Source organism: Mus caroli, unplaced genomic scaffold, assembly GCF_978045245.1.
Source record: "Mus caroli unplaced genomic scaffold, Mus_caroli_1 scaffold_10, whole genome shotgun sequence".
Classification (NCBI taxonomy): Eukaryota; Metazoa; Chordata; class Mammalia; order Rodentia; family Muridae; genus Mus; species Mus caroli.
In genome coordinates, this window is record NW_028227265.1 from 117,784,659 (window position 1) to 117,811,592 (window position 26,934).

General features: G+C 45.0%; 1 protein-coding gene across 5 annotated transcripts; it reads left to right on the plus strand.

Annotated features, from left to right (window-relative positions):
- The first annotated feature begins 2,675 nt into the window (after window positions 1-2,675).
- Window positions 2,676-26,660, plus strand: Ankrd10 (ankyrin repeat domain 10). Of its 5 annotated transcripts, none has more exons than XR_015048696.1 (6): window positions 2,676-3,175; window positions 5,519-5,671; window positions 10,252-10,343; window positions 19,466-19,701; window positions 22,296-22,823; window positions 25,311-25,405. XR_015048696.1 is itself a non-coding variant. In XM_085844212.1 (6 exons), the coding sequence occupies exons 1-6, from the start codon at window positions 2,969-2,971 to the stop codon at window positions 25,772-25,774; spliced, it is 1,248 nt and encodes a 415-aa protein (XP_085700338.1). In that variant the 5' UTR covers window positions 2,701-2,968; the 3' UTR covers window positions 25,775-26,660. The 5 variants fall into 5 exon arrangements, 4 of the variants coding, with proteins under 4 accessions (XP_085700338.1, XP_085700340.1, XP_085700341.1 ...); XM_085844212.1 differs by having other exon boundaries at window positions 2,701-3,175; window positions 22,296-22,391; window positions 25,311-26,660; XM_085844214.1 differs by lacking the exon at window positions 2,676-3,175 and adding an exon at window positions 3,486-3,777 and having other exon boundaries at window positions 22,296-22,391; window positions 25,311-26,660.
- The last annotated feature ends 274 nt before the right edge of the window (window positions 26,661-26,934 follow it).

Here is a 26,934-nt window from a genome sequence, read left to right on the forward strand (position 1 = left end):
GAACAAAACGTGGCATGGTGGTACATACCCTCAATCCCAGCATACGGAAAGCCGAGGTGGATGTTGAGTTCCAGGCCAGCCCAGACTACACAGACCCTCAAGAAAGCAAAACAAACATAGTAGTAACTAAGCAAAATGTGGGTTACCCACCAACTGGAACGCTGACACTTGATACAGCCAATCCACAAGTCCCATCAGCAGACACTGGGGACCCATTCATGAGGACTCACATCAGTGTATGCATGGCTATAGAAATATGCATATTGTGTAAGTAATTGTACAAACTAAAAAGTGGTCTTGAAGAAAGATCCATTCTAAGAATCCTAACATTACATTTTATTTTACTACACCTTGATACTGTGTGCAAAATAAAATTCATGGTGAAAATGCAAAGCATGGGCCAGTGAGATGGCTCAGCAGGTACAGGAGCTTGCTGCTAAGGCTGATGAGCTGAAGAACAACCTCACAAATCCAAGTAATAGGAGAAAAAGTTTCCCAAAACTATCCTCAGACATCCACACGAGCCACGCTGCACATGAGAACATGTTTAAGGCAAACAAACATGGGTTGGTCACATGATCCAGATCTGATTCTACACCCAAGGGAGTTCCCTTAAGTATAAATCTCAGGCTCACAGTCTCCAGAAGACAGGGGAAAGTGCCTCTCCCTTGATGGAAAAGCTGATCAGGTACACTTGTTATCTTGCAAAATGAGACTCCTCTTTCCAGAGCTTAAGGGGATGCGCTCAGATACAGGCCAATGGCATCTCAAACAAAACCAACTTCTCAGTGAAAGAAGCTTGAAACACAAGAGCCTACCATTCAGTGCAAGCACCCAAGTAATACCAAAACTATTAAGATGTGTTCTTGCCTCACCGATTATGAACTTGAGACAGACAGATGACATCTCATATTTCCCACGCATTAGTCATTGCTCAGTGAATTGAAACATCACACTTGTCTATGTAGACTGGAACATTTCTCAATATCACTTCCACAGGGAGTGTTTGTTATTTGAAGGGATGGCTGTGTAGTGTGTTGACCCGGGTTAACAATTCCCCTTTATCAATTGTCTGGTTTCTAATTACTTGCTTTATGCTACTTAATGTTGCAATGTAAGCTATGTAGCCTGGTGGCATATTTATAATCCCAACAGCGGGGAGGATGATGAGTTCCAGGCCCCAGTTTCTGCAATACAGTAATTTTAATCTCTACTGTGTAGCCTCCTCAAGGATAAACATACACAAGGAACAAATATATAGCAAAAGGAAAAAAATAAAACTTCATTAAGTAAAAAGTAAAACTTCCATGAATAGTGTCTACTCCTTAATGGCTCAGTATGATTTTCAAATTTTATAGCTGGTCAGTGGTGATGCTCGCCTTTAATCCCAGCAGAAGCAGGAGGATTTCTGAGTTCAAGGCCAGCCTGGTCTACAGCGTGAGTAGACCAGGCTGGGCTACACAGAGAAACCCTGTCTTGAAAAACCAAAATTAAAAAAAAAAAAAAAAAATTGGCCCGGCGTGGTGGCTCACGCCTTTAATCCCAGCACTCGGGAGGCAGAGGCAGGCGGATTTCTGAGTTCGAGGCCAGCCTGGTCTACAAAGTGAGTTCCAGGACAGCCAGGGCTAAACAGAGAAACCCTGTCTCGAAAAACCAAAAAAAATTCAAATTTTTTACAAGCATAGCATTGTACCATTGGAAAGAGAATTTAGTAGTCAATTTTTCTAAAACTTCTTTCACCGTGTGCCCAGCCTGTTCACGTGACTCATGTTTTACAGTTACAAACGCCAGGGCCTCTCGATCCTCTCTGGCATCCATTCCAATTAAGGCATACCTAAGTAACTGGCTGCACCCTTGTTTTCGGGTTTTTAATGAGGAGCTGTGCTCCGCAGGCGCCCAATAAACACTAATTGGAGGAACTCAGGCAACCGCGGAAGCAGGCCAGGGCCGGCTGCCAGAGTCCTGAGTCCCCACTCGCGAGTGTGCCTGGCAGAGCAGCAGCTCTATTTAGAAGTAGCGCCTCAGGCATCGTCCTCCGCAGGAACCTGCGGCCGAGCTCCAACCGCTCCAGGTCACACCCACCAGCGCCAGGTCACGCCCAGCCGCCCCAGGAATCGACCGGAGCCCCACTGCGCTCCAAATCCCAGACTCTCCTCCTTTAGTTAAGGCGTGGCTTTCAGCTGCCAATCACAGAGAGGCCGGCCTGGGCTTTGGCCTTGCCCCAGGCAAGATTTTCTGTTAGGTTTACTGCCAGGGTCCTAGGCCGCAGGCTTCAGGCGAGGTCTCAGGCCTCAATCGCAGCCAAGTCTCCCCCCTCTTTTTTTGTTTTGTTTTGTTTGTTTGTTTTTCGAGACAGGGTTTCTCTGTATAGCCCTGGCTGTCCTGGAACTGACTCTGTAGACCAGCCTGGCCTTGAACTCAAGAAATCCACCTGCCTTTGACGCCCAAGTGCTGGGATTAAAGGCGTGCGCCACCACTGCCCGGCAAGTCTCGTCCCTCTATCCACGCTAACGTGCAGGCCCACCCTCAACCCCTACACCTTCAGCGTTGGCATCAGTAGCAGCCTCAAGCGGTGATCGCCTCCCAGCCCCTAACTTCACCACCAGACGCCTAAGGCGGCGTTCCTGCACAGACCCTGAGAAGGCCCCGCCCCGCAGCCAAGGCCACGCCCCACCCCAGGCGCCAGCCTCAGCACCACCTGCGGGAGGCCCCACCCTATCCAGGCTCAGGCCACGCCCCACCACGGGCGTCAGCAGCGGTCGGAGGCAGCGGAATGTTAGGCCCCACCCTCTCGACGCGCAGGCTCCGCCCCGGGGCCCAGGTCCCGCCCTCAGTGCTCGCCGCGCTCGGATGCGGGTGGACGCGGCAGGAGCTCGCCTGTCCTTTGTGTTCGAGTGGCGGCAGCTTCGCAGGCCTTCGCCGGCACATCCCTCTGGCCGATCAGTCGAGTTCTTCCTAGAGACCTATCATGTCGGCGGGAGCGGGCGCGGCCGTGGAGGCAGGCTTCTCCAGCGAGGAGCTGTTGTCGCTCCGCTTCCCGCTGCACCGCGCCTGCCGGGACGGGGATCTGGTCGCGCTCTGTTCGCTGCTGCCACACACGCCGCGCGCTCACCTGGCCGCTGAGGACTCCTTCTACGGCTGGACGCCCGTGCACTGGGCCGCGCACTTCGGCAAGGTGGGCGCGGGCACTTTAAGGCGCCATTTTCCGCGTGGTGTGCTGTTAGGGTCAGAGCGCACCCCACGGTGTCTGGAGAGCGCGGTCGGCAGCGACAGCGCAACCCCTGAGGGTTCCAGGGCGCATGTGCGGCACCGCGCGGTCTGCGACCCAGGACCTGGGAGGCGGGGGGGCGCGGAAGCTGCTCCGGCGCCAGGGGCGCCTCGAGGGCTTCAAGGCGCATGTGCGGCGGGCGGCGCGCGACCCAGGACCTCGGGGGGCGCGGGGAGTGTTGGGAGGCGGGGCGGAAATGGGGTCCGTCTCGCCTGCTCCCCCGAAGGATCCAGGGCGCATGTGCACACTTGTGGCTCTTCCGAGCGGGACGGGCAGACTGCATTTGAGGCCGTTTGCGCGGAGGCCGCCGGGCTTCGGGAATCGTGGCGAGGAGGGAACCAGGGGCCTCGCGCTCCTGTCTAATGGAAACCGGGTGCAGGGCGCCTTGAAGGCACGGAGGGATAGGCGCTGCCCTCGCAGCCGGAGGTGTCAAGTCTGCACCTGCTATGGCCGACGGCGGGGTCGCGGCCATGCCTACCGGCCCCCTCTCTCCACCGGGGCCGCCCTGTGTAAGCTGCGCTAATTGGCCCTGTTCTCCTGGTGTTGAAAGGTGGCATGCAGTTGGGTGCAGGTAGTCGCTGGGAAACCACCTTCTCGTGGTCGCCTTAGTTAACCTGCACACAGAAGTGCTTCTGCGCCGTAAAGCGGCAAAATTCACGCTGTACTGTTTAACCAGAATTTGATCTAAAGCTAAAGGAGCATTTTCACTTCTACGGAGAACGAGTTGTAGACTTGACTTTGGAGACCAGTATTGTAGCGGAGGCGAGGACGTTGTAGTTTTGAGCTTTTTACTGTCAGAAACCTGGATGGTCTTAAGATATGGAACCATCTTGTAAACCCGTTCCAATTATTACGGAAAGCTCTTAGAGGCGAAAAGGCCGAGCCCTTCTTCCCAGCCGGGCCATGTGTTACTGCTCTCCCCTCCTGTAGGTTTCCAGCGCGTTTCACTAGGTTGTACCTACCAGTGGTGCTCAGGTTACCTAGTAATTTCTGGGGCTTATTTATTCCCAGAAGACTGGCCATTGTGAAGGCTAACTATCTTGCTTTTACCAGATGCCCCATTTAAAAGTACCCTCCACAATTCCAAAGCCAGTTTCCTAGGTTGAACATGGCATAGCTAACAGGTTCAAATCCTGGCTCCACGTTAAAGGTTAATTAGCTGCTTTTCACTTGACACCAGTTCATCTTACTGCCACTTTGTACTTGTATGTTTCCCTTGGGAAATCTCACCAGCCATTACTTTTTGTTTTGTTTTGTTTTCTGAGACAGGGTTTCTCTGTGTAGCCCTGGCTGTCCTGGAACTCACTTTGTAGACCAGGCTAGCCTGGAACTCAGAAATCTTTCTGTCTCTGCCTCACGAGTGCTGGGATTAAAGGTGTGGGCCACCACCGCCTGGCCAGCCATCACTTTCTAACACTGTCCTAAAGTCTGTTCGCTGCGGACTGGGCAAGTTTTGTAGCCTACCGATCAATAAAAACTCAGAGAATCTGTGTTTATTGAAGTGACCAGTCCTTTGTAAGGACAAGCTTACCTTGCTTGGGGAGACAGATAGGAGGTTCGGGGTGCTGTTTGTTCTCAGGAATTGCTTGCAACCAAGCACAGCTTCTTCACTGCCTTGTGGTCAGTTGAAGAGAAACAGACAGCCCAAAATTGGAGAACAAGTAAGTACTGAAGAAATTCCTGGCCAGTGTAGGCACATGTTGAATGTGGACTCATAGCCAGCTGCCAGCGCAGCGGGACCTGGCTTGATCTTGTCTGCGCTTGCCAGTCTTTGAGTTAGTCACCTACTGGGTGAGCTCAGCCGTGGTGTGACTCTTTGATTATAGTTACTTATTTATCTTGCATACTTGGTTTCTGTTCAGTTTTAAAGGCCGAGTGAGTGACAGAGAATGGGCTTTGGGGCAGTTCAGTGTGTCGGGGTTGTGACCATGTGGAAAAGTCTGACTATAAAGAGTTTACTGCACTTTTTTACAGTACAGTACAATTTGTACAATTATTACAGCCTGACGTTTACTTACCATGAGTGTGAACGCCTTTATAGGAGGGTTGTGTGTGTGTGTGTGTTTTAAGAACACTCCTCTCAGCATAAATGCTTTTAAAGCTTTGCTTAGTGATTGGAGAAAATTAACTTACTGTCAGAAGAAAATAATGCTAGCAAAAATGCCACTGGTGACTGTTAGAGAATTTAGATTGTGTCCTATTAATTGCTATACTGACATGTCCTGTTTCTCCTCCCACCTTTGTTTGAAGTTGGAGTGCTTAATGCAGTTGGTAAGAGCAGGAGCCTCACTGAATGTCTCGACCACCCGCTATGCCCAGACCCCAGCCCACATCGCTGCTTTTGGAGGACATCCTCAGTGTCTGGTCTGGTTGATTCAAGCTGGGGCCAACATTAACAAACCGGTAAGAAGGCCTGATTGACACTGCCTTTGTTTGTTTTTCCAGTTCCAGTTCCTCACATGATACTGCTTTAAATTGGGCCCTTAATTAGAGTTGATTGTCTTCACCTGAGGTGAACTGGAATCTGCTCCGCCAGTTACTTGTGACTAATAAGCCCTTTCCTCTGGAGGCGTACATTCAGTTTATAGAGTGCTTTTACCTGTCCTGTGGCTCCCTCAGATCTGATTTGATGATTTGCCCAAGGTCACAGCTGATAATAGAAGGCTGTTGGCCCACAGCCCAGATTTCTTGGCTCCAGCTCACTACTGCCTTAACTTCATAGATACTGTAGAAACATATCCAGATGTGCAAAAGGGTGGGTTTGCCCTTCACATACAAGTTGGGTGTAGTGACTAGGTGTAGAAATGTCATTTTAAGTGCCATTTCCTTAGTGGAACACAGAATGACTTGAGAAAATTTTGTATAAGTATACAGTTTAGAGGTTATGTGAACTAAATCTTTTTTTTTTAATGATGTAATTTTAGACTCTCTTACCTAAGTGTACTCCAAATCTATGTTTATGTTATTAGCCTATCATAGAGAAAGATCTAGTAAATGGTCTGAAATGGAGCAGATGGAATGTCCTTACTGCCCAGCCGCTGGCACACTGGTGGCGAATGTTCGTCTGTGTGTGACTACGTGTACATGCCTGCTGAAACCAGAGGCATTAGTTTCTCCTGGAGGTGGTGGTTGTAAGCGCTCTGAACCGATAGGGGTGCTGGAAGGGAAGCTTGCACCCTCAGACAGATGAGCTGTCCTTCCAGCCTCTTAAGTAATTCCTAATTGCCATCAGCATCTTGTGAGCAAAGAATCATTTCCTCCCTCCTGCATGACTAGAGCAGCAGTGATCCCTTTCCTGAAGATAACTTAGCTACTCACATAAAATGGCAAGTGTTTGTTTGGCCATGGTTAAAAGACTGGATGAAGGGGACCCACCTGTATCATGCAGTTTCCTTCTCCTTGAGACTGACAGGCCCGTTTTCTGTCACGGAGACTTGAGTAGGGACAGCTTTAGATCCTTACGTACTCACTTTTCTTCTCTGACACGAATCTTTCGTTTGCACCGTCACCTTGCAGGGCAGGGGCTTGTCTGTCCGTCTGCCTGCTAACATCCACACTCTTGCCTCCTGGTCTCAGCAGGTGTGGGCTTGAGTCTGGGTCCTCTGCTCAGTTGGCAGTCTAGCTTAGCTTTGGACGAGTTACTTAGTAGACTGTGCTTCCCGCTCTACCAAAGAAATATGGGTAGTAATTCTGTGAATGAAAATAGCTCATTTGCTGTTAATATGGAATTTAGGTAAATATTAACTTTAAGTAGTTAACAAAATGTAATTTAGAAAGGTATAAAGGAATTGGTACTGTTTTAAGGCTTTTTCAAAGCTAGATGTTCCTTTGAGCTAGCCTTTATGGTAGTTGGTTGTTTTCAGCAGATGCCAAAAATACAGACTTGCAGGTGTGTCCCCGCTACGCTCTGGGGTGCCTTCCCAGAGCAAGTCTTCCTAGCCTTGCTTGTAATTTCTCAACTTCAAGTGCTCGCCTGGACCTAGAATGTCTTGGGTCTCCATTTGCTGGCTCTGGAGGTCACTGTAGATGTGGCAGTGACTTGCATACCTTATGCTCTTTGGTGGGGTAGACAGTTTGTTTGCTTGTTTCTCACCTTGTTTGTGTCCACTTAAATTTCTTCTGTTTGCCCTTGGCATGTCAGCTACCAACAGTTCCATGGTCAGGTTTGTATCCACGTTCTTGACCGTCTGTCAGGTGAGACTCAGTGCTGCAGGTTTTCAACAGGGAAGTTGAAATGCTGCTGTATTTTGGTGCCATTACTAACAGCCTTGCTAAAGACTAAAAGAGCATCTCTGGTTGGTTATTACTAGCTTTTATTGGACTGGAACAGCCCAAGGCACAGGGATAATAGTCTTTACCAGACAAAAGCCAACATTTAAAAAATTAATTAATGCCGGGTGTGGTGGCGCACGCCTTTAATCCTAGCACTCGGGAGGCAGAGGCAGGCGGATTTCTGAGTTCGAGGCCAGCCTGGTCTACAAAGTGAGTGCCAGGACAGCCAGGGCTACACAGAGAAACCCTGTCTCGAAAAAATTAATTAACAGTCTAAGGATCTGTGGACTGGGAGTTAACAAACCGCTCAGTGGTAGAGCACTTGTACAGCATGAGTGAGGGCCTAAGTTCAGCTGCAGCACCAGACAGGGTGCCCTGGAGGGGTGGGATCTTCTGCATTAGTGACGGAAAAGTTACCTGGCCTGGCCTTCTGAGCCGTGGGAGGGAGGAAGGGGCACTGTTTAAAGTAGCAGTTATCCTCCCTGCAACTGGCCAGTCGGGTGAGGTGGCAGGCTCTGATTGTTTGTATAAGACACATAAGGCATCGCATCAGGCTGTCTAGTTAGGATCTGTCTGCCTGCTGGAAAGTGTGATGATCTTGGAGGCTTTGGTCTTTTTATGTTTGCCTTTTTGTTTCTACTGATAGGGAATCTGTTTGTTTGTTTGTTTGTTTGTTTTACAAACTATACTATGTCTGCACTGGGATTTCTGGTGCCTCTTCCCCTTTCTTTCCTGCCTCCCAGAGTTTGTGATGGTTCTAGCCTCTTATGCATACACACCACTGGGTACTTTAGAAGTGTAATGGAAACTGGAGCATCATCATTCAGGGAATTTCTGGGTTCTCTTGATTGAAGATTGCTTCCACATGCACCTTCAAGTGTGTAGATCACAAAGCAAGGGCTAGAGGTAGTCCTGCCTGTTTCCTAACCACTGTTACTAGTCTCCATCTTTTTTGAGAAATAGTTTGCTGTGTTCCAAAATTAACTGTAAGATTTTTTTTTAACGTGTTTTGCAAAATTCTCATTTAAATCTGTTAGCTTTCTGCAGAGAATATGTGTCTGGTATATGAATAATGTATTTGCAGGTGGGTGCATGTATGTGGGAGGAGCCAGAGGTGGGTGTTTGCCTCAGTTGTGCTCTCCCTTACTCTTGAGGCTGGTTCCTCACTGAAGCTGGGGCTCAGCAGTGTGACGAGGCGCTTCCTTTACAGAAACATCTTCCCTTCTAGCCAATTTGTGTAGGTTTTGTTTCTTCCATTTTTCTTTTAAAAGGTGGTTTGGCCGGATGTGGTGGCACACACCTTTAATCCCAGTGTTAGGTGGAGGCTGGTCAATGAATCTGAGTTCGAGGCCTCCCTGCTCTATGTAGCAAGTTAGAAGACATGGAGATGTGCAATAGAGAGAACCCCCCCATCTCCAATAAAGGGGGAAAATGAAGGCAGATTGGGGTTTTGTCTTTTGTTGTTGTTTATATATATATGAGTTCACTAGGTAGCTCCTGGATAGTCATGTTTCTTTCTTTAAAAAAAAAAAAAAAAAAAAAACTAAAAACAACTTTTTCCTGACCAGACTCTTGAATCACTTTTAAGTCCATTTAGAGCTATTTGGAACTCTTGTTTAAATAAGTGGCCAATTCTCCCTGGGTGATGCTGTGCACTGGGAAGGACCTTGGGCTTTTGCTATATTTGTGAGTGACCCTGTCCCAGGGCCAGTCAGTGAGCATTTGCCCCACCCCTGCCTTTTGTTCTTTATCAAAGCCAACTGCTGTTCCTAGGAACCTTGAAGGGGGGGGAGCATTCAAGTGCTAGGGACACTCTCTCCTCAGGTGTCCTAGAAGGCCAGTGGGACACTCTCTCCTCAGGTGTCCTAGAAGGCCGGTGGGACACTCTCTCCTCAGGTGTCCTAGAAGGCCGGTGGTCCTTGAGAATGAGTCTCTGCCTCCTCTTGCTCGCTGTCATCTTCTGATGCACTTCCTGCTTTGGTTCTTACAGCCTAGAAGCATCACACTAGAAGGGTTTTCTCACTAAAACAGTAAAGCAGGGTCATCTTCCTTTTTAAAAAATGACTATCACTCCGAAGTGGCTTCCCTGAGTGCTCACTTCCTTTTGTTGGCCTTTGTGTCTCCAGCGAGTTTGCCAAGCTGAAGATCTGTCTGTGCTATAAAGCCTCCCCTGCCCAGCTTAGGTTTTTCTTCTCTTTGCTTCATCCTCTGACTTGATCATCTCTTCTAACATGTGGTTCTAGTTCAACATAGTTGAAGGCGCTCTTGTGGTTTAGTGGCGTCAACACCACAGAAGCTGTAGCGGGATAGATGGGAAGTTGAACTTTTAAGTTTCTTGTGGGCTTTCTCTTGTCCAGACTGTTTTAATGTGAATTGTTTTTTGCTAGTTATTTTGAGTTTCTATACAATACAGTTGTGCCAAGCTCCAGGATAAAATGCTTAGTAAATCAGCATTACTGACACTCCTCACTAACACATCATCAGAACTGGACATCTCCCAGGTCTTCTCTCATCAGGATCTTGTAGCTGAGTGTTGTGGGCAGTCTGCCCTGCTGCCTGGCTTTCAGCCTCCTCTCACTGGTGCACTGGATTCTATTCCACCTTAGGTTTTGCTCACACTGCTTTATTTCAGGGATGGAGCCGGGCTGTGTGGGTTCCCTGCTTCTCACTGTGAACGCGTGGTAACCCTGAATATGCATTCTGTTTTTCAGGACTGTGAGGGGGAAACTCCCATTCACAAGGCGGCCCGCTCAGGGAGCCTCGAGTGCATCACTGCCCTGGTAGGGAACGGGGCTCACACCGAGTAAGTGTCTTCAATTATTCCTCCCACTTAGAGATGTAGTCAAGATGTTATAGCCAGAGGAGTGTTTAGAGCAGCAAAAGCCTTACAAGTCTTAATTCTGAAATTAGCAGTAGAGTTGTGCCTGTTTGGTCAGGTGTTAGTGAGGAAGTTGTGTCGGAGTGACCACTAGCAGATGCAGGCTTCATTCCTCCATGGCTCAGAGTGAGGCATCAGAGTGGCATGAAAAGAACAGTCTCTCCATGAGATGTCATTGACTGTGCCACAAGTAGTGCCACTGTGGCAGGTCTTCACACTTGGTTTGCTGGGCTCTCATTTTAGACGGGAGAGGGGTTGGATTAGAGGAGAGTGCTTTTGCAGGTCCCTTTGGCTCATAGTCTTGTTTCCAAGTCTGGTTTCCTTGGCAATGAGAGGCTTCATAAAAGCCTCCTTTGATCCAATGCTTCAGAGCATCTAGAAACCTGGAGCTGCACGTGGAGAGACTTAGCAGAGCCTCTGCATGCCGGGGGTGAGGCTAGAACGTCCTTGAGTGCATTCCCAGGAGCTGGAGTCCACTCCTCTTAGAGCAGTGCTAGCATGTGAGCAGGTCAGTTCAGAATCGTGGTCTCATGTAGATCATTAGCTAGCTGTAGCATTACACATTTATTTAGGTATTATATTCATTTGTTTAACTATTTTTACATTATAAAAATTTTCTTCTACAGTTCACAGCATTAACAAATGGATGCGGTTTTTCACTCCAAAATGTTGAGTGTAAGCTATAGAGAGCTGTAATAACCAAAAAAACTGATAATACCAGCTTTTAAATTTTTACTGTAACTTAATTTTCATAAAGAAAGTATTTAATTAGAAACCACTTTGTTCTAACAGGAAATGTGAAAATCGAGACTTTGGATGAAATAAGACCCATAAAACTTAGTTTAACCCTTTGGTTTCCATTTTGTTATTCTGACTTCATATTACAGTAAATTCTAAACATAGGTCTTGGGTAGCAAAACCATGTATGTTAGATCATATGTCTGTCCAGAGCTCAGCTTAGTCACTGTCTTAGCTTCAGTTTCCTTCTTTATTGCCAAGTTTTGCTGTTAGCTCGGGCTTGGGTGTTTAATGTTATAAATATGGCCTGGGTTGCCCAGGCATGCTAGCACATGACAGTAATCCAAGCACCCAGGAGGCTGAGACAGGAGTGGACCTTTGAGGCCTAGTTGCTAACATCTGAGACCCTTGTAACTTATATTTAGCTGGGATGTAAGGTAACGGAAAATTAACTTGATAATGTGAATATGTATTATATAGTCGTAAGACATTTAAGATGAGTCTCAATTGCTTTAAAGTTGTAGAATCAGTTTTGTTCTCTGTATTTATATTTAAAGACTCAAGCTTTAATAACAAGCTTTAATTATAAATACAGTCAGATATATAACAATTGATGAAATTATTTAATTATAATATATGGAAATAATGAACAATTAAAGTTGGGGTTTTTTAAATAGTTTACTTTTACTTTTTTCTAAATTATATTTTAATCAGTCCTGAACATTTTATTACAAAGATGTTTTGATTTTAATGGGTAGCTTAATCCTTTGAGCCATTAAATATCTGTCACTTGTCCTTTTTTTTTTTTTTCCTTTAAGTAGGTATCTTAAATGAGTATCATATTTACAATTCTGTCCTTGGTTACAGGACCCTCAAGTGTCTCTTTTCTACCAGGTGTGGCTGAGCATGGCCTCGAGTGCCAGTCTGTCCCCCATCTCAGTACAAGAGCCACCCCTCGAGACCCTGCACTATGGTGACTGCCCTGGACTGAGCGCTCACATTTTTTGGGAAGGGAATTTAGCTTGAACTACCTAGGCAAAAGCAATTCTTAAAATTAGAAGTCTTTGGCCTGGACTTACAACACAAGTAGTCATTATTTATTGCTATTGTATATGTGGTTATTTGGTTTATAATCTAGAGAAAATGTTGCATTTTCCAGTAAGCTAAATTGAAAACTACTTCTTGATGTCTATTCTGCACATTTTTATAATTTATCCTGTTTACTCTGTCTATGTAGGCAGTTTGACTCCTCCCAAATAGCAGTGCCTAGGTCTGTAATGATGCTTACAAGGCCAGATATATCTCAGCACATGATAGGACTTTTTTCCCCAAAGACCAAAGGTCTTTACATTAGTTTACGTATTTAAAATCACTTAATATATTTTCCATTTCAGAATGGGTCATAATTGTTCATTTTATAATCTATAATATTTAGGACATTAAAAACTTTCCTTCTGTGAATAGGTTAAAAGCTGCCTCTTACTGCTATTTTTAAATTAATGACTCTGCTTTTTATATCTCTGCTACATGAAAGTGGCCATAGACTAAAGTTGTTTTTTTTCTGGTCATCGGGTAGATGAGGGTAACTGCTAAGTGTCTGTGGCTAGAATGGTTTGTTATGTGACTGACTTGTTAATGTAGGTTGCAACTGTAAGATAACACATTTCAGCAGCTGTGCATCGTATTAAATTTTCTAGCATCACACGTGAGTATGTTGACAGACTTTTGTTTTCTTCTCTTAATTTAAATCTTGAGTTTTGGTGCCAAGTTATCTTTCCACGTGAGATTGTGCTTCTGGCTTCTGTGGTGGTGGTGGTCAGTGCTTGCCACTGTTGACGCTGGGGTTGGCATACACAGGGTCAGACCTCAGGAATGTGGGCACACGTGTACCCAAAGGAACTCAGCTGTTTTCAGCATGGTGAATTGGGGCAGGTCTCAACTTCTTACCTGTGCTAGCTGCTGCCTCTACACCAACTCGGGAGAGCCGCCCACTTCCTCTGCTATCAGAGGAACAATAGAAGGTTGGGTTTTAGTGTGATTTTTACAGAAAGACAAAAATTTGTTATTTTATCATTTTTGGTAACTTTACCTTCTTGAGGAAAAGGATGCTTCAAAGCCCACCTGATACTAAAGTAGTATTTCTTTGTCCCTCTGGGTAGAATCAGGGTACCCACACATGCATGCATATTGTGCTTTTTCTCTGATTCAGTGTCACGGGGTGGAAGGCAGGGCTGATGGCAATCTTCCCCTCTTTAGAACAGGACTTGATCAGAAGTTGTATGTTTTATGGTAGGTGGCGTGGGCAGCCTTTGAAATATTTACTGTTAACCCAAGAGTGAGTGGGCAAGATAAAGCAGGGTCTGTGGTTCATTGTCAAGAGGCTTCACCTCGGATGAAGTGAGCTCAGTTGTCTCTGACAGAAGTGGCTGTAGGCTACAGTTGCAGCTCCTGTACTTAGGAAGCAGGTGTGTTTGCTTCACCTGAGAGGCAGGGCTAGCACCGGGACAAACATATCTTGAACATACAAACACATATCATGAACATAAGTGTTTAATGTGTTTGGTCAGAAGCTCACTTGTAACTTTTTTCAGGACAAAGCCAAGATTTACTGTTATCCCCTCCCTTCTGATGCTGAAGGTTCCTTCATCTTGATGCATCTGTCCTTCAGAGCACTGATCCTGTTAGATGTCTCAGCACTGTGACTGAATTGGTCTGATGCTCTAGCACTCCAAGGAGTTCTCTGTACCCTCACATGCGGCCTCTTCTCAGATGCTGCTACCACAGATTCTCTGCTCTTACTGCTGCTTTTCCTCCATTCGGGTGGGAACTGCAGGGTGGGACAGCTGTGTGGCTCTGCCTACAGGCAGAAGCAGTCAGTGTATGACAGTGTCCCAGAGGTGACAGACAAATAAGAAGTAGATTTCACTATTTGACTGTTGCTTTTATATTAGTGCTTTAAAAACAAACCAACAACTTCCAAATACCAATTTTCTCTCTGTTAAATCATACTGAAACTCGCTAAGTATTTTAATGTATGCAAACATAATTGTGATTCACTTGCAATGCTAAACATCTTCAGTAATGTTGAACTTGAAATGAAAACTTGGCACCAAATTTATTCAGGTAGAAACTTAAAAATTAGTTTCTTCCTACTGTTACCTGAAGAGTGCATTGATGAAAGTCTCCATGATGTGTTTGGATACCAAAGGGTTAAAAATACACGTGTATTTCTTTTACTGCAATAACAGATGTTTGCTAATGTTTATCTGTACAAATGGACATTTAGTAAATGTTTTTATTTTATCTTTTTTTAATGATCCCATGTATTTGCTTATTTCCATCTAGGAATAGTTACTAATGTATTTGCGATACAGCATACAAATTTTAAAGTAACCAGAATCGTGAGTTGATGGTTTTCAGTCCATACTGTTAAACTTTTGTTGAAATATTGACATAAATTGGCTTCATGCTAAAGTTACTAGAGGTAGCTCTTAAAGTCAGCACAAAAACAGTCCAGGTGGCTGCACACAGTGGCTTAGCTCTGTGGCTGCTCCTGCACCTCATATGTGTGTATGTATTTTTAATCCAGTGTTGCCTGCAAATGTGATCCCTTATGATTGACGTTTCCTGTGTATGAACCATGCCCGTTTTCAGTCACGCAGAAGATGCTGAATCTGTAAAAACTACACATGTCAATGTTTTACAGCTGCGTAATTCGAATTGACTTGGTTTTTTCAAGTAATCCTAGAAAGGGGGAGCATTCCCATAGAAACTGCTGAAACTGCCACAGGTGCTTCTCCGAAACCTTACGGTTGTGGCATTGAATGTTCAGTATGGCTTCCCTTCTGCACACAAGCATACTGTTGAGGTATTTGTTGCGGTGATTGGTTTTAATGCTAATCTAGGAATTCAGATATAGAATCTTTAGATTTGCATGCTTTGCTTACCCTAATTTATGATATCTACCTTTTTATTTGTAAACTAACAATAGCTAAATTCAGATCAGAATTTTAACAGAAATATTTATATAAAAATTGTTGTTATTTTTTAATTGTCACATGGCATTAGCACAACGAAAGTGTTACAGTGGTGATGTGACACTATCTAGTTCTGAAACTAGATATTTCTTGATATGTGATTATTACTCTAATTAAAGGGAACACTCATTGGAACGGCTTCTCTCTTCTGGTATTGTGACACTGTAAGTGGAAAATCAAAGGGGTCTTTGTGACAATATATTCTAAAGTTCCTGGGGAGTGATTCTTATGTAAGTTAAATTTAATGCTCTGTTTAAAATGTTTGAAGGCAGTTTGGTTCATTTTTGCCACTTTGGCAAAATATTTAATGTGTAGCTCCCATGTGCTAGTTTGATGATTGTGAAACATTCACAGGAGGGCTCCGTGCGTAGAGCTTGCTTAGCGTGCTTTAAGAGATAGAACCTAATCTCTCAGTGCTGTGGAGATAGTTGGCTGGAGAGCAGTTGTCTTCCTGTAGGGGGGCAGCGAGAGCTGGGACTGGCAGCCAGGAGGAACATGGTTTGCCGCAGACTGGGCTCAGCAGCAGGGAAGTCTGAGCCTGCTGACTTCCTTCTTAAAAGCTGCTTGCAGAGTCTCAACAAGACTAGCGTTTTTAATAGACTCCCTGTTTTCATATGTGTATATGGGTATTAGGACCAGAGAGAGTAGATAAGATCTTTCTTTAACAGTTTAGCGGTTTCTCCCAGGTAATTTATGCCTGTTGATACTTGATTAGAGTCTGTGTCTATATGACCTGGTTAGTCAGAAAACACTTCGGTAAATGTTGGTGAATCACAGGCCGAAGGGGTGGACTGTTAGCAAGCACTTGACCCAAAGTAGACATGGAGGTCATAGAGGAGTTGTCTGACTCATTCATGTGCCTGCCTCCCATGGAACTTTGGAAACTAGGACGGGAAAGGTGAAAGTACCTCCTTAAACTGGGAGGGCTGCATAGAGGTCAGTTAGCTTGGAATATGCTACCCAAGATCGCGATCTCACCTGTTAAAACACTGAAGTTGAAATGTGAGCTAATAAAGCAAGCAAATGTGAAAGACCCAAGCTTCTTTCATTAAAAATTAGTATTTTGATGACTAAGGGTGCTCAAAGGTAGGGTGCTTATTGTGTGTGTGGCCCAGGATTTGATCCCCAACACTGCAAAAAAAGAAAAAGAAAAAAAAAAGCAAAACATGTTTTGAGGGGCTATAAGTTAGTGCTTACTCTGATTTTAATGTAGCTTGAAGACCTTGAGAGCAGCTCTTGCTCTGTATATTCCCTGGATCAGATGTTCCCTGCTGATCAGTGAGGGCCTCTCACCCAGGAACAGAGTACATATACTGAGTGGGGATGAGCAAGAGAGGAAACAGAGGCGGGACAAGTGGAGAGTGCTGGCTGTGCTCAGTATACCAGCATCATCAAGCAGGCCCTCCAACTTGAGACAGTAACACAGGACGCCATGCTAGAATCAGAAGGGGGCTCCACATTCCTATTCTCTGATAATACCACAAGTTACTGCCACTTAAAATTGAGCAAAATGAGCGCCTCTGGAGCACTGTGTAGCACAGATTCCAATGTATTCAGTACACTGTGTAGCCAATACACTGTAGCACAGATTGTAACATTTTCTAGAAGTTTTTGTTTCCAGTTGATGTTTACTTCCCATCCTTGAAAATCCTACTGGAGGCTCAGCTTGACCCCTGGCTCTGCTTGCTGCTGCAAGGGACAGCTTAGCTCTCACTTTTTTGAGCTGCTTTCTTAAGTTCAAAAGTTAAAGTTAGGGAGGGCCTTTAAACATGTTGGTTCTGGTGTAGAGGAAATCTCCAGTGTTGTCAGCTACATGGGTAATGAGGGGAGCAAACTGTTAGCCCACTGTAGTTTATAATGGAGATTACTAGTGCATTTACTTTCCTTACCGTTGAATGTTGGCCTTTTGTTTCTGTATTCTTTGATTTTGATGAACAAGACCATATTCATCTATAGAAAGAATTATTTGGGGACCAGTGAGATGGTTTAGTGAGTTCAATCCCGAAAACCCATTTAATGAAAGAAGACAAGTTGTCTTCTGGTCTTTACACGCAGGCCATAACACACATGTACACACACACACACACACACTCAGATGTAACAATAAAAGTGATCATCATAATTTTGTCTATAGGGCTGGAGAGCTGGCTCAGCGGTTGAGAGCACTGACTGCTCTTCCAAAGGTCCTGAGTTCAATTCCCAGCAACCACATGGTGGCTCACAACCATCTGTAATAGAATCTGATACCCTCTTCTGGTGTGTCTGAAGACAGCTATAATATACTCATATAAATAATCTTTTAATTCATAAATCTTTAAAAAATAATAATAATTTTGTCTATAGTGCTGCTCTTGATCCTTTCATATTCTGAGGAAATTTATCACATAGCAGTTTGCTTCTTGAAAAACTGGACATGCCTAGACAATCTTTACTCTGCTGTCTGATGAGCTCCACATGTTTATAAGACCTGTGAGATGTGTGGCTGGGTGGGGCACTTAATACATGGATGTCATGTTTTAATGACAAGTGGGCTTGTTTGGGCCGTGTATTCACTCTTGTTTTCTTTTAATTCATGATCAGTAAAGATGCTGGGATGGCTACATCAGAACTCAAAGTGCTGAAGTCTTCATAGCAGCTTTAGTTTCTGCTAGTCCTATACATAACTACTTTTTATTTTGAAGAAAGTGCTACTGCTTTCTGGGATCCTCAAGTCTTGCCTCTTTGTATCTCCTCAAGCTGGGCTTGAGGGCTGGGGAGATAACTCGGTCAGCACAGTGTTATGCAAGCATCAAGACCCGAATTTGGATCCCCAGGTATTGGGAAGACAGGGAGATCATACAGGTCACTGGCCAGCCACATCAATGAATTTCAGGTTCAGTGGGAGACCTATCTACAAACACAAGATGGAGAGAGATTGAAGAAGACAGTCAACCTTTAGCACAGGCACACCAACACTACACCTGTGTGCACCACACACACAAACTCGGCCTGAGCCTGTCTCTCAGATACATACTTCCTCTCTCTCTCTCTTTTTAAGTAGATATGTTTGATGAGTATCTAAAACTTTGTGAAGCTGAAGCCTCGTGCATGCGACCACTGACTGGAAGTAGAGTACAAGGCTGTGATTATCCTTGTGACCTAAGAACCATTATTTGTCCCCAAGTCTATAGTTATTTTTAAGTTTGTTTGTTTGTTTGTTGCCTTAACAGTAACCCTAACAAGCGCAAGCATCAGGGTTTGGATTGCTCATCTCTCTGATACAAAGCGAGGCCTTCATTTCATCACGTCTTGGTTGGACGTGAAGAATAGCTGGCTGAGTAGGTATGGAAGCTCTCCTCACCATTGTTATATCCACTACAAGTTGATGAGCCCGCAACTAACAGTGTTGCTTCCCTGCAGTTGCTCTCAGAGCAACACATGTACTTGCCTTCTGAGGGAGCTTTAACACAGTGGCTTTCATTCCCTCAGTTTTCTCTGTTCCTCTTGTTTACAAATTAAGCTGTTTCTTTCCTATTCAGCTCTTTGGCTTAAACTCTCCCGGTACGTCTTTATTTCATCAATGACTTACTTTTTAGTGTTATCACCAAACAACACATATGATCCTGTTGGAGAGTAGGCCTCAGCCTAGGGAATGAGCTCCTGTGGCAGTACTGCAGGGTTGTCAGAGAAACACCCACCCAAGCTCTATAGAATGCCAACATGTACACTTCTGAAAACTTTCCTGTGGAGGGGCAAATCTACTGACATGGAGTTGACCTTGTCTCGGATGGGGAGCCAGTGGCAGCTCACTTTGTCAGGATACCTTCTGAACTTCCACTTAGAGTGTCACATATCAGCCCAAAATCTGGCTTGTTGCTAAGCTGTGACTTTGCATTCAGGGAGCTTCTTGATCTGAATGCCATGGACAATGCTGTCAGTACATGCTTGTTTGTATTCATTTACTCAGCTAAAGGATGGGCTTTAGAATTAGGTGCAGGAGTACAGGATCTCAGGTGAAGTCTGAAGTTAGAATAAATCGAGATTCTTCAGACTAACATAAGACACAGCTTTGAGGAGTCAAACAGGAAGATACTTTCTAAGTTTAGTATATTGATTTTTTTTAACTGTCTTCCAAATCAGATATATGCAGGAGAAGTTAGTTAGAGAGCAGGCTGATTAATGAAGATTTGCTGTAGATCTGTTAAGGCCTTCAGATAGTTTAGTCAGCTTGGCAGGAGCAGACACCAGGGTCAAGTGCTGTGGGATGTAATTCATTGTTTTTGTGTTGTGCAGCCTGAGAAATGCCAGTGGCCTGACAGCAGCAGACATTGCACAAACCCAGGGTTTCCAGGAGTGCACCCAGTTTCTCTTGAGCCTCCAGAGCCATCAAATGAGCCGTTTCTGTCAGAATGGCGCCTTGAGTGGAGGTCATGAGAGCGTACTTCCTACTCACGTTAGCCTGGGAACAAACCGAAAGAGATGCCTGGAAGACTCAGAATCTTTGGGAGTGAAGAAAGCTAGAACCAGAGGTGAGATCTGTGGGTGGTGCGAAAAGGGAAGGGTCCTACCCTTTTTCATGGCTAAAGTAACTTGGAGAGGCATCTTGTACCAAGTAAGTACCTGGAGAGTCCTATGTGGGGACATTGAAGAACTGCCCTGTGTCACACTGTAATTATCCTGCTTGTCAGAAAGGGAGATGCAGAAATAATCCTTCCCGTCTCTGCCCCAGCAGAATGCCATCTGGTGCAACTGGCTTTCCAAAGAACCAAAGTTTCCACTTCAGAGGTCATCATGGTATATAATTCCAGAATTCCAAGCCATAATAGAACATGCCTAATTTTGATCTGTTTATATATACCCAAATTTTCTATATGCTTATAGTTTGTTTTAGTCAAGTGAAAACAGTAGCTTCAATTTTTGTCTACATATCTGTGTATGTGTAGGTATGTTATGTGCATGTAAATGCAAGTACTTCAAGAGGGGAAGGTGTCAGGTCCCCCTAGAGTGGGTGAGGCAGTGCTCGCTTCCCTTCCAAACCCAAGCAGAATAAACGTGGGTCACTGAGACATCCATAGGCCACTTTCCCAGATGTAGCTTAGATTGCTTCAGCAGTGACAGACTGCAAGTACAAACACCAGTGACAGGAGGGTGGGGTGGTACACATGTCAAATCCAAACATGGTGTTGTTGGGATTGGGAGTGATCAATTTAATTTTGTGGTTTGAAAAGTAGATGATAGCTATGGTGACTGTGTGCAGCCTGCTGAACAGCTGTTCATAGGCAGGAGGAACAGAGAGCCTGTATGAAGATGTCAGCCAAGATCTGTTTTATGAGATGCTAAGCTGTAGACTATGGAAGAATTTCACTCCTCCTTCCCCTGCTGGATCAGTGGGCCAAGCCTTCCTATGGTGATGGGCTCCTCTGCCCTGTGCTGGTATAATTCCATCCATGTCTTGCTGCACCCGCAGACCTCTTTGAGATCAGCAGTCATTGATGGTTCTAATGCTGGAGGAAAAAAGTTACCTTCCTATGTTTTGTTTCTCTTGGCTGCTGTGAGCTTCATTCCATATAAGGAAAGTGCCTTAGGTTTGGGGCATCGAGAATGAAAATCTTGTCCCTATTCTCCTGGGGCTTTGTGGCTGCAGGCAGAGAAAATGCCCTTCACATTTGTTGGGTGTTTTTATTTTGGGGACAGAGTTTCACTATGTGATCCAGCTGCCCTCAGACTCAGGATCCTTCTGCCTTGGCCTTCTGAGTGCTGAGAATATAGATACACCCCACATCTGCATTTCTAGTCAGTAGCTAAGGAGGTATTCTAATTTTCAGAGATGTGAACTTGCACAAAAACAAGAACCTATAATTGTCACTTTATACAAGGCCCGTTGAGATACTGAGTATGGGTCTAGCCTCTAGCAGGTGTGTTTCAAGAGTACCTGGGTTTTGATTAGAGACAATAGGATGGGCATGAGCATTGAACCGTGGCCTCGCTGTCCTCAGGTCCTAGGGAAACATCACCCTGGGGAACATCTGTTACCCCTTCAGCTGGATAATCAATAGTTGGGAAAGCCTCTTGTGCCTCTGAAGTGAGGGCGGCCTAAAGCTGTGCAGTTCTTCTGTTAGCAAACTCTGAGTGCTGAGTGGCTGTGTTTGTGTTCCTTGACATGGAGATAACTGTAGGTCTTATTAAAGGAACAAGTGTGAGCTTATGAGTGTATAAATGTGCTGTTTGTGGCCTCAAACTCAGGTCTGCCTGCTTCTGTTTCTTGGTTGCATGAACCACATCTGGACTGTGATTTCACTCTTCATGATTGAAAAACAGACTGAAGTATGTGCCAGTGAAGCAATGTGTAGTAGCAATTTTTGGAACCTTTTTTTTTTTTAAACCATTCTTACTAGAATTAAGAGTCCATTTGTTAGAGAGTGGCTGGTCCTTGCTGAGGGTTGTCAGGTTTGGCACAGATGAGGGGAGAGGGTGATGATGATGATGGTGATGATGATGATGTTTGCACTTCCACTCTTGGGCACAGGGTGGCAGTCTAAGGAAGGGGAGAGAATGTGGCCCAGCGCCTTTCTCCCGTGTCCTCTGGCCTGTGCCTGTGTGTGTGCCTTCAGGTTCCTGTGTTTCTTCGGGGAGCTCAGTCCAGACATTGCTGGGAGGGGGAGCCTGTGGGTAAACTGTACTTGGACATAACCCTTTGCATACATTTTTTAGTGAAATTAGTAGATGAATTTTAAATGTCATGATTGCTTTGAATGCTTCATATTAAGAATTGTCTTGAGTAAATTTCATTAAACTCACTTGTGGAGTGGGAGGTGCAGGAAAGCTTGGAATTATCTGCAGGTTATACAACTCTCTGTTCCCCAAAGAACCATCTGAGAATTAAGACTCTTGGCATCAAGAAAATGAGCAAAAATCTGGAATGTGTGACTTTGAGCTGAAATTGCATATGTAAGCATTTTTTATTGTAGAAAGTAATTTCACAGTAATATAAAGGTTTATTAGTGATCTTTGCTTTTTAAATTATTTGAGAGTTGTATAGCTTGTAGTGTAGCTAAAAGCGATGCAAAGCGTCGTCTTTGCTTTCTCTATGGACACGGAATCTAAAACCTCGGTTTCTGTGCAGGTCCCAGCCTGGATCACGCCATGCCTCTAGCAAATGGAGAGGCTGAAGACGACGCTGACAGAATGCACGTGGACAGAGAGTGTGCTGCTGTATCAGGTGGGACTGGACAGTTTCCTGTTAGCTGCAACAACACCCCAGTGGTGGAGGACACCAAGCAGCAGGAGAGTAGTTCTGTCGGACCTAAAGAAATAGAGATATATACTGTTTCAGCAATGCAAACCCCGTGTCGTTGCAAGAATCAGTATGCTTACTATTTCTGAGCTCTCAAACTTTGCACTTTCTTGTCCAGTGTCTTGAAGAAGAAAAAAGGGTTCTATTATAATTTACATTTTTGGCACTTGTACAGATGCAAGAATTAAGTGTTTTTGGTAAATTCTGTTGCTATGACGACTAACGCAATCTCCCTGTTAGATTTGAAGCTGTTACATGACGTGCCTTGCTTGTTTCTCATGAGGTCTACAGTTTCCTGATGTGGCCTTTGGGTGGCTCTGCACATGCTGTTGCTCATATCTGAAGGCAATACAGCAGGTGAACAGCTAGCTCACGTAAATGCTGGGAACTGTGAGGGTGGTGGCTGTGGCTTGTGACCTACTCAGGACAAGTTTGGGATAACTGCCCCACGCTCTTGGTTGCTTTGGTGTCTAGCATTCCCTTGAAGACTGTAAAATACTGACTGTTTTCTGCAGTATTTATGTGTTACAGTGTCCAGAAGACTAAAACATAACCCTTACTTTAATGTTTCAGAGTCAAAGGACCTGAGTTTTCTTAGACTTAGGATTTCTAAAATGCTGTTATTTATTTGGCACATGCCTTTTCCCCATTCTTTAGGTGATAACAAAAATATCATGGCTAATTTTTTTTTTTTTTTTTTATAAAAGTGTTTTGTTATGGTGTTCATTTCTTCACCGGAAATAAAAGGTTACCTGTGTGTTTCCTAACCCACAGGTAATATTGTCAAGCCCAGAACTTGCTCTGTCATAGGTGGTGATAACTTTGGCCAAATCATTAATGCACTGGGTGCTCACCCATGAACAGTTTGCTCAGAGCAAACGATCATTTAAAACAAGGGTTTCTGAAATCAGCAGAGGAAAAGTGGTAAAAGCTGGAGCCTCTCCTTTATGGAGACAGCTTTGTTCCCGCCCTGGTCAGACAGGAGGAAGCTCTTCACTCTTCTCATGCCAGCAGCCAGGCCTGTGCCGAGCTTATCATGAGTGGGCTTTTCGTTCATGCCAGGTGTCCTGGATGTCAGAAGGCCATGTGGGCCTTCTGGTGTTTTCCAGTACTGTCTGACTCAGGAAACGTGTTGGCACTCCCTAGAGATTGTGTGAAATAGCACGCTGTCCACAGAAAGGCTGTGGAGACAGCTACCCTGCCCTGAGATCTGCACAGACAGAAATAAGGAGTTCCTCCTTAAATGCATCTCTGCACTTTTTGAAAAGCTGTGAGATGATCCTGTCATCTTTTTAATGTCCCTTGCTTGAGACCCATCTCTGGTGGGCTTCATCATCAGGCTGTCCAGTGAGTGTGGCTTCTCCCCAAGCTCAGCCTGGCTACCTGTACCCAGTGCGTTGTATTGAGTGGCTTCTGTCCGCAGCTGAGTGAGTAGGTGTAGAGGGGACTTGGGTGAGCTGGCTGTCACTGTGAGTCTCCAGCACCTGCCCTTGAACCCAGACAAGGCTAGGCTGCCAGTCCTTTGATTTTGAGATTACATAGGGGTGGTTCACAGCCATATATAATGGGATCTGATGCCCTCTTCTAGTGTGTCTGGAGACAGATCATATGAATGAAATAAATCTTTAAAAAAAGAAAGAAAGAAAAGAGAAACGGATTTACTTCAGCTGTGCACTAAATGGGAAAAATACTGTCTGCACAGACGTTGATTACTTTGAAATTCACTGGGGTTTTTATGAGTTATCACCTAAAAAGGTAATTTATAATTTATCTTTGGAAAAATAGTGTATACTTTTCCCCATTGAGAATATCTTGTTTCTTTGCTAGTCTTGAAATACTCATTTTCTAATAGTGGATTGTTTAAAAAGAAATGCTATAATTTTAGGTGAAAAATATCCTCTGAACAGGTTCCAGTTGTTAAATTATGATTACTAATAATTTGGGGGAAAGATGATTAGAGAGTCCGTGACAGGACACAGGCAAACTGTAGGACACAGGAAGCTGCTAGATGTGGGTCTTCCTCCATGAGCCACTAGAGCTGAGCTTGTGTGGAATATGTGTCATGTCTCTCTGAGCAGCCCCAAGCATTGAGATCAAATTTAATACTACCAAGCAAGAGACGTGAATTCCCAGAGAGCATCAACATAACTTTTCAGCATAGGTGGTTTCTGAAAACCACCTATACTATGAGACTCACCTGGCTGTGAGACCTTGGCACTCATGGTCACTGTTGATCTGGATTCAGTAGGGACTTCTCAGCATTGCCCTTGACCCAAGACTAAGAAGAGCAACTGGTGTGGGCAGTCAATGCTGTAGCTCCATTCTGTGCTGTGTCCGTACGCTGAGTGGCACTTGTGGGATTGTGTGTAGAAATGGGTGTTGCTGAGACAAAAGCAGTTCCTTTAGTAATTGTGTTTGTGCTTCCTGCACTGGAAGTGGACCCGGCTGGCACCATTGGGGCCTCCTCAGCAGGTCCACTCCATTTGTCCTTCCCTCCTTGCCTAGAAAAGTTCTGTGAGGAATATTCCCGTGGGTTCCTATGGACCCTCCCAGGAGTGACTTAAATTGTCCTCTGAGGGTCACCTTAGTAGTTAAGTATCTACTGGAGTGTGTCTGCTTTTGATGACAGCTTTCGTTTCAGAGCTTCCTCCAAGGCTACTGAAATCCATGTTTATACTTCTAAATTTGCCTTGTGACCTTGAAAAGGGAACCAGTGTGTTTGGAAGAAAAAAGCAACAGGATACAAACCAAAGTCTTTTATAATTGTGGCAAGAGTTGAACATATGTTAGTGTCTCCTTCCCCATTGGTCTGCGCTTTGGTGACAGGTGTATTTCTTAATGCAGATATGAAAAACAGTAGCTCCGTGTTGAATACATTGACAAACGGAAGTGTCATCAATGGACATTTGGACTTCCCCTGCGCGAACCAGCTCAATGGGATGGAGAGCAGGAGTCACCCGTGCTTAACAGGATCTAATGGAGTTAGCAATGGACAGCCATTGTCCAGTGGCCAGGCTTCTGTCTGTGCTAATGGGACTGAGGAGCCAGAAAAGACCATGGGCATTAACCCCGAGATGTGTGGGTCTCTCCATCTGAATGGGAGCCCAAGTAGCTGTGTGGCCAGCAGGCCATCCTGGGTGGGGGACATAGGGGAGAGCTTGCACTACGGACACTACCATGGATTTGGGGATACTGCTGAGAGCATCCCTGAGCTAAGCAGTGTGCTGGAGCACACGAGCTGTGTTCGGGTAGAACAGCGCTACGACAGTGCTGTTCTGGGCGCTATGCAGCTGCACCACGGCTCCTGAGCCCAGCGTTACCTCAGTTCCTCTGCAGTGCCAGCTTGAGGAAGCTGCACAGCCTGTGCTGTAGGTGCCTCGGCTTTCTGAGAGAGAGAGAGAGAGAGTCCTTGGATTCATTCATGTAGTTCCCCATGAGTGCTGCTTTGTGCATAGACCCTTCTCATGGGGTGGCAGGCCTCCTGCAAGGGATGCTTTGGAGGGTTCTCTTGTTTGACACCAGCCTTTTTTTTTTTCCCACATCATGAGACATTGCCACCTTTTTGTGAATTGTATTTGATGAGGACAGTTACTGTTTGCTGTAGCTCTCCTGATGGCACAGCTTCTCCCTGTGCAAGGAAGGACCTCCACAGTGTGCCGCAACCCCAGGAAGGGGCACTCAGTGGTCGGGGGGTGCTAGCCCCTTCCCTCCCTGTGTAGACTGCTGCCTGTGTCTCCTTAGAAACAGCTCTGCCCAGGACGGATGAGGTTGTTGTTTTTACTCCACATTTATACTTGATGTCTAGACTTTTTTACCACAAACAATGGTTTCCTTTATATACAGTGGATGTTGCTGTTTGTAGGAACTGTTGGGTCAGAATATTTTACTATGGTGACCTATTTTTTTGTTACTGTTTTTTGAAGTTTTCTGCTTAAAGATATATACCACTATATATCCAGTTAACTGAGAGAATTTTGGGTTTCTCTTATTAAAGCTGCATTAAGTTCATGATTTTATAGAAATTAGCTTTTGTTTAGGCAACTAGTGGTTATACTGCGAATACCCAATGACTTCTGATTTTTGTAATAACTATCAGTGCAAGTGAACTGTGAGACAAAGCCAGTGTTTTAAGAGTGTGCTAGCATTTTGTTTTCAAGCTGTTCTTTACAAATTGAATAAAGAAAACGCACTGCTGATCTGTCTCTGGAAACTGCTTTGTAGGTGGGGTTAGGGTGGAGTCCAGGAGGTGTATGGTGGGAAGGAGGTTTGGCCTTAGGTTGTATTTTGCTTTCAGAGTTTGTCTTCATGCCCCATGTAATGGGTTTGCTATCACATTCAGCTCTGTGTCCCTTGCTTTACTGAGACTCACATGAAGAATGTAGCTACTCTCCAGGGTCCGAGAAGCTGCCTACGTGGCTGACTTGAAGCCAAGCAATCATTCCCTGTGAGCCATGTCCTAGAGTGTCAA

Excerpts from the sequence above, each read along its gene's own strand:
- Ankrd10 (XM_085844212.1), top strand. The coding sequence starts at position 2,969 with ATGTCGGCGGGAGCGGGCGCGGCCGTGGAGGCAGGCTTCTCCAGCGAG. Across the intron at positions 3,176-5,518 it reads GGGCCGCGCACTTCGGCAAG|TTGGAGTGCTTAATGCAGTT; the intron begins GTGGGCGCGGGC and ends CTTTGTTTGAAG. Across the intron at positions 5,672-10,251 it reads GGGCCAACATTAACAAACCG|GACTGTGAGGGGGAAACTCC; the intron begins GTAAGAAGGCCT and ends TCTGTTTTTCAG.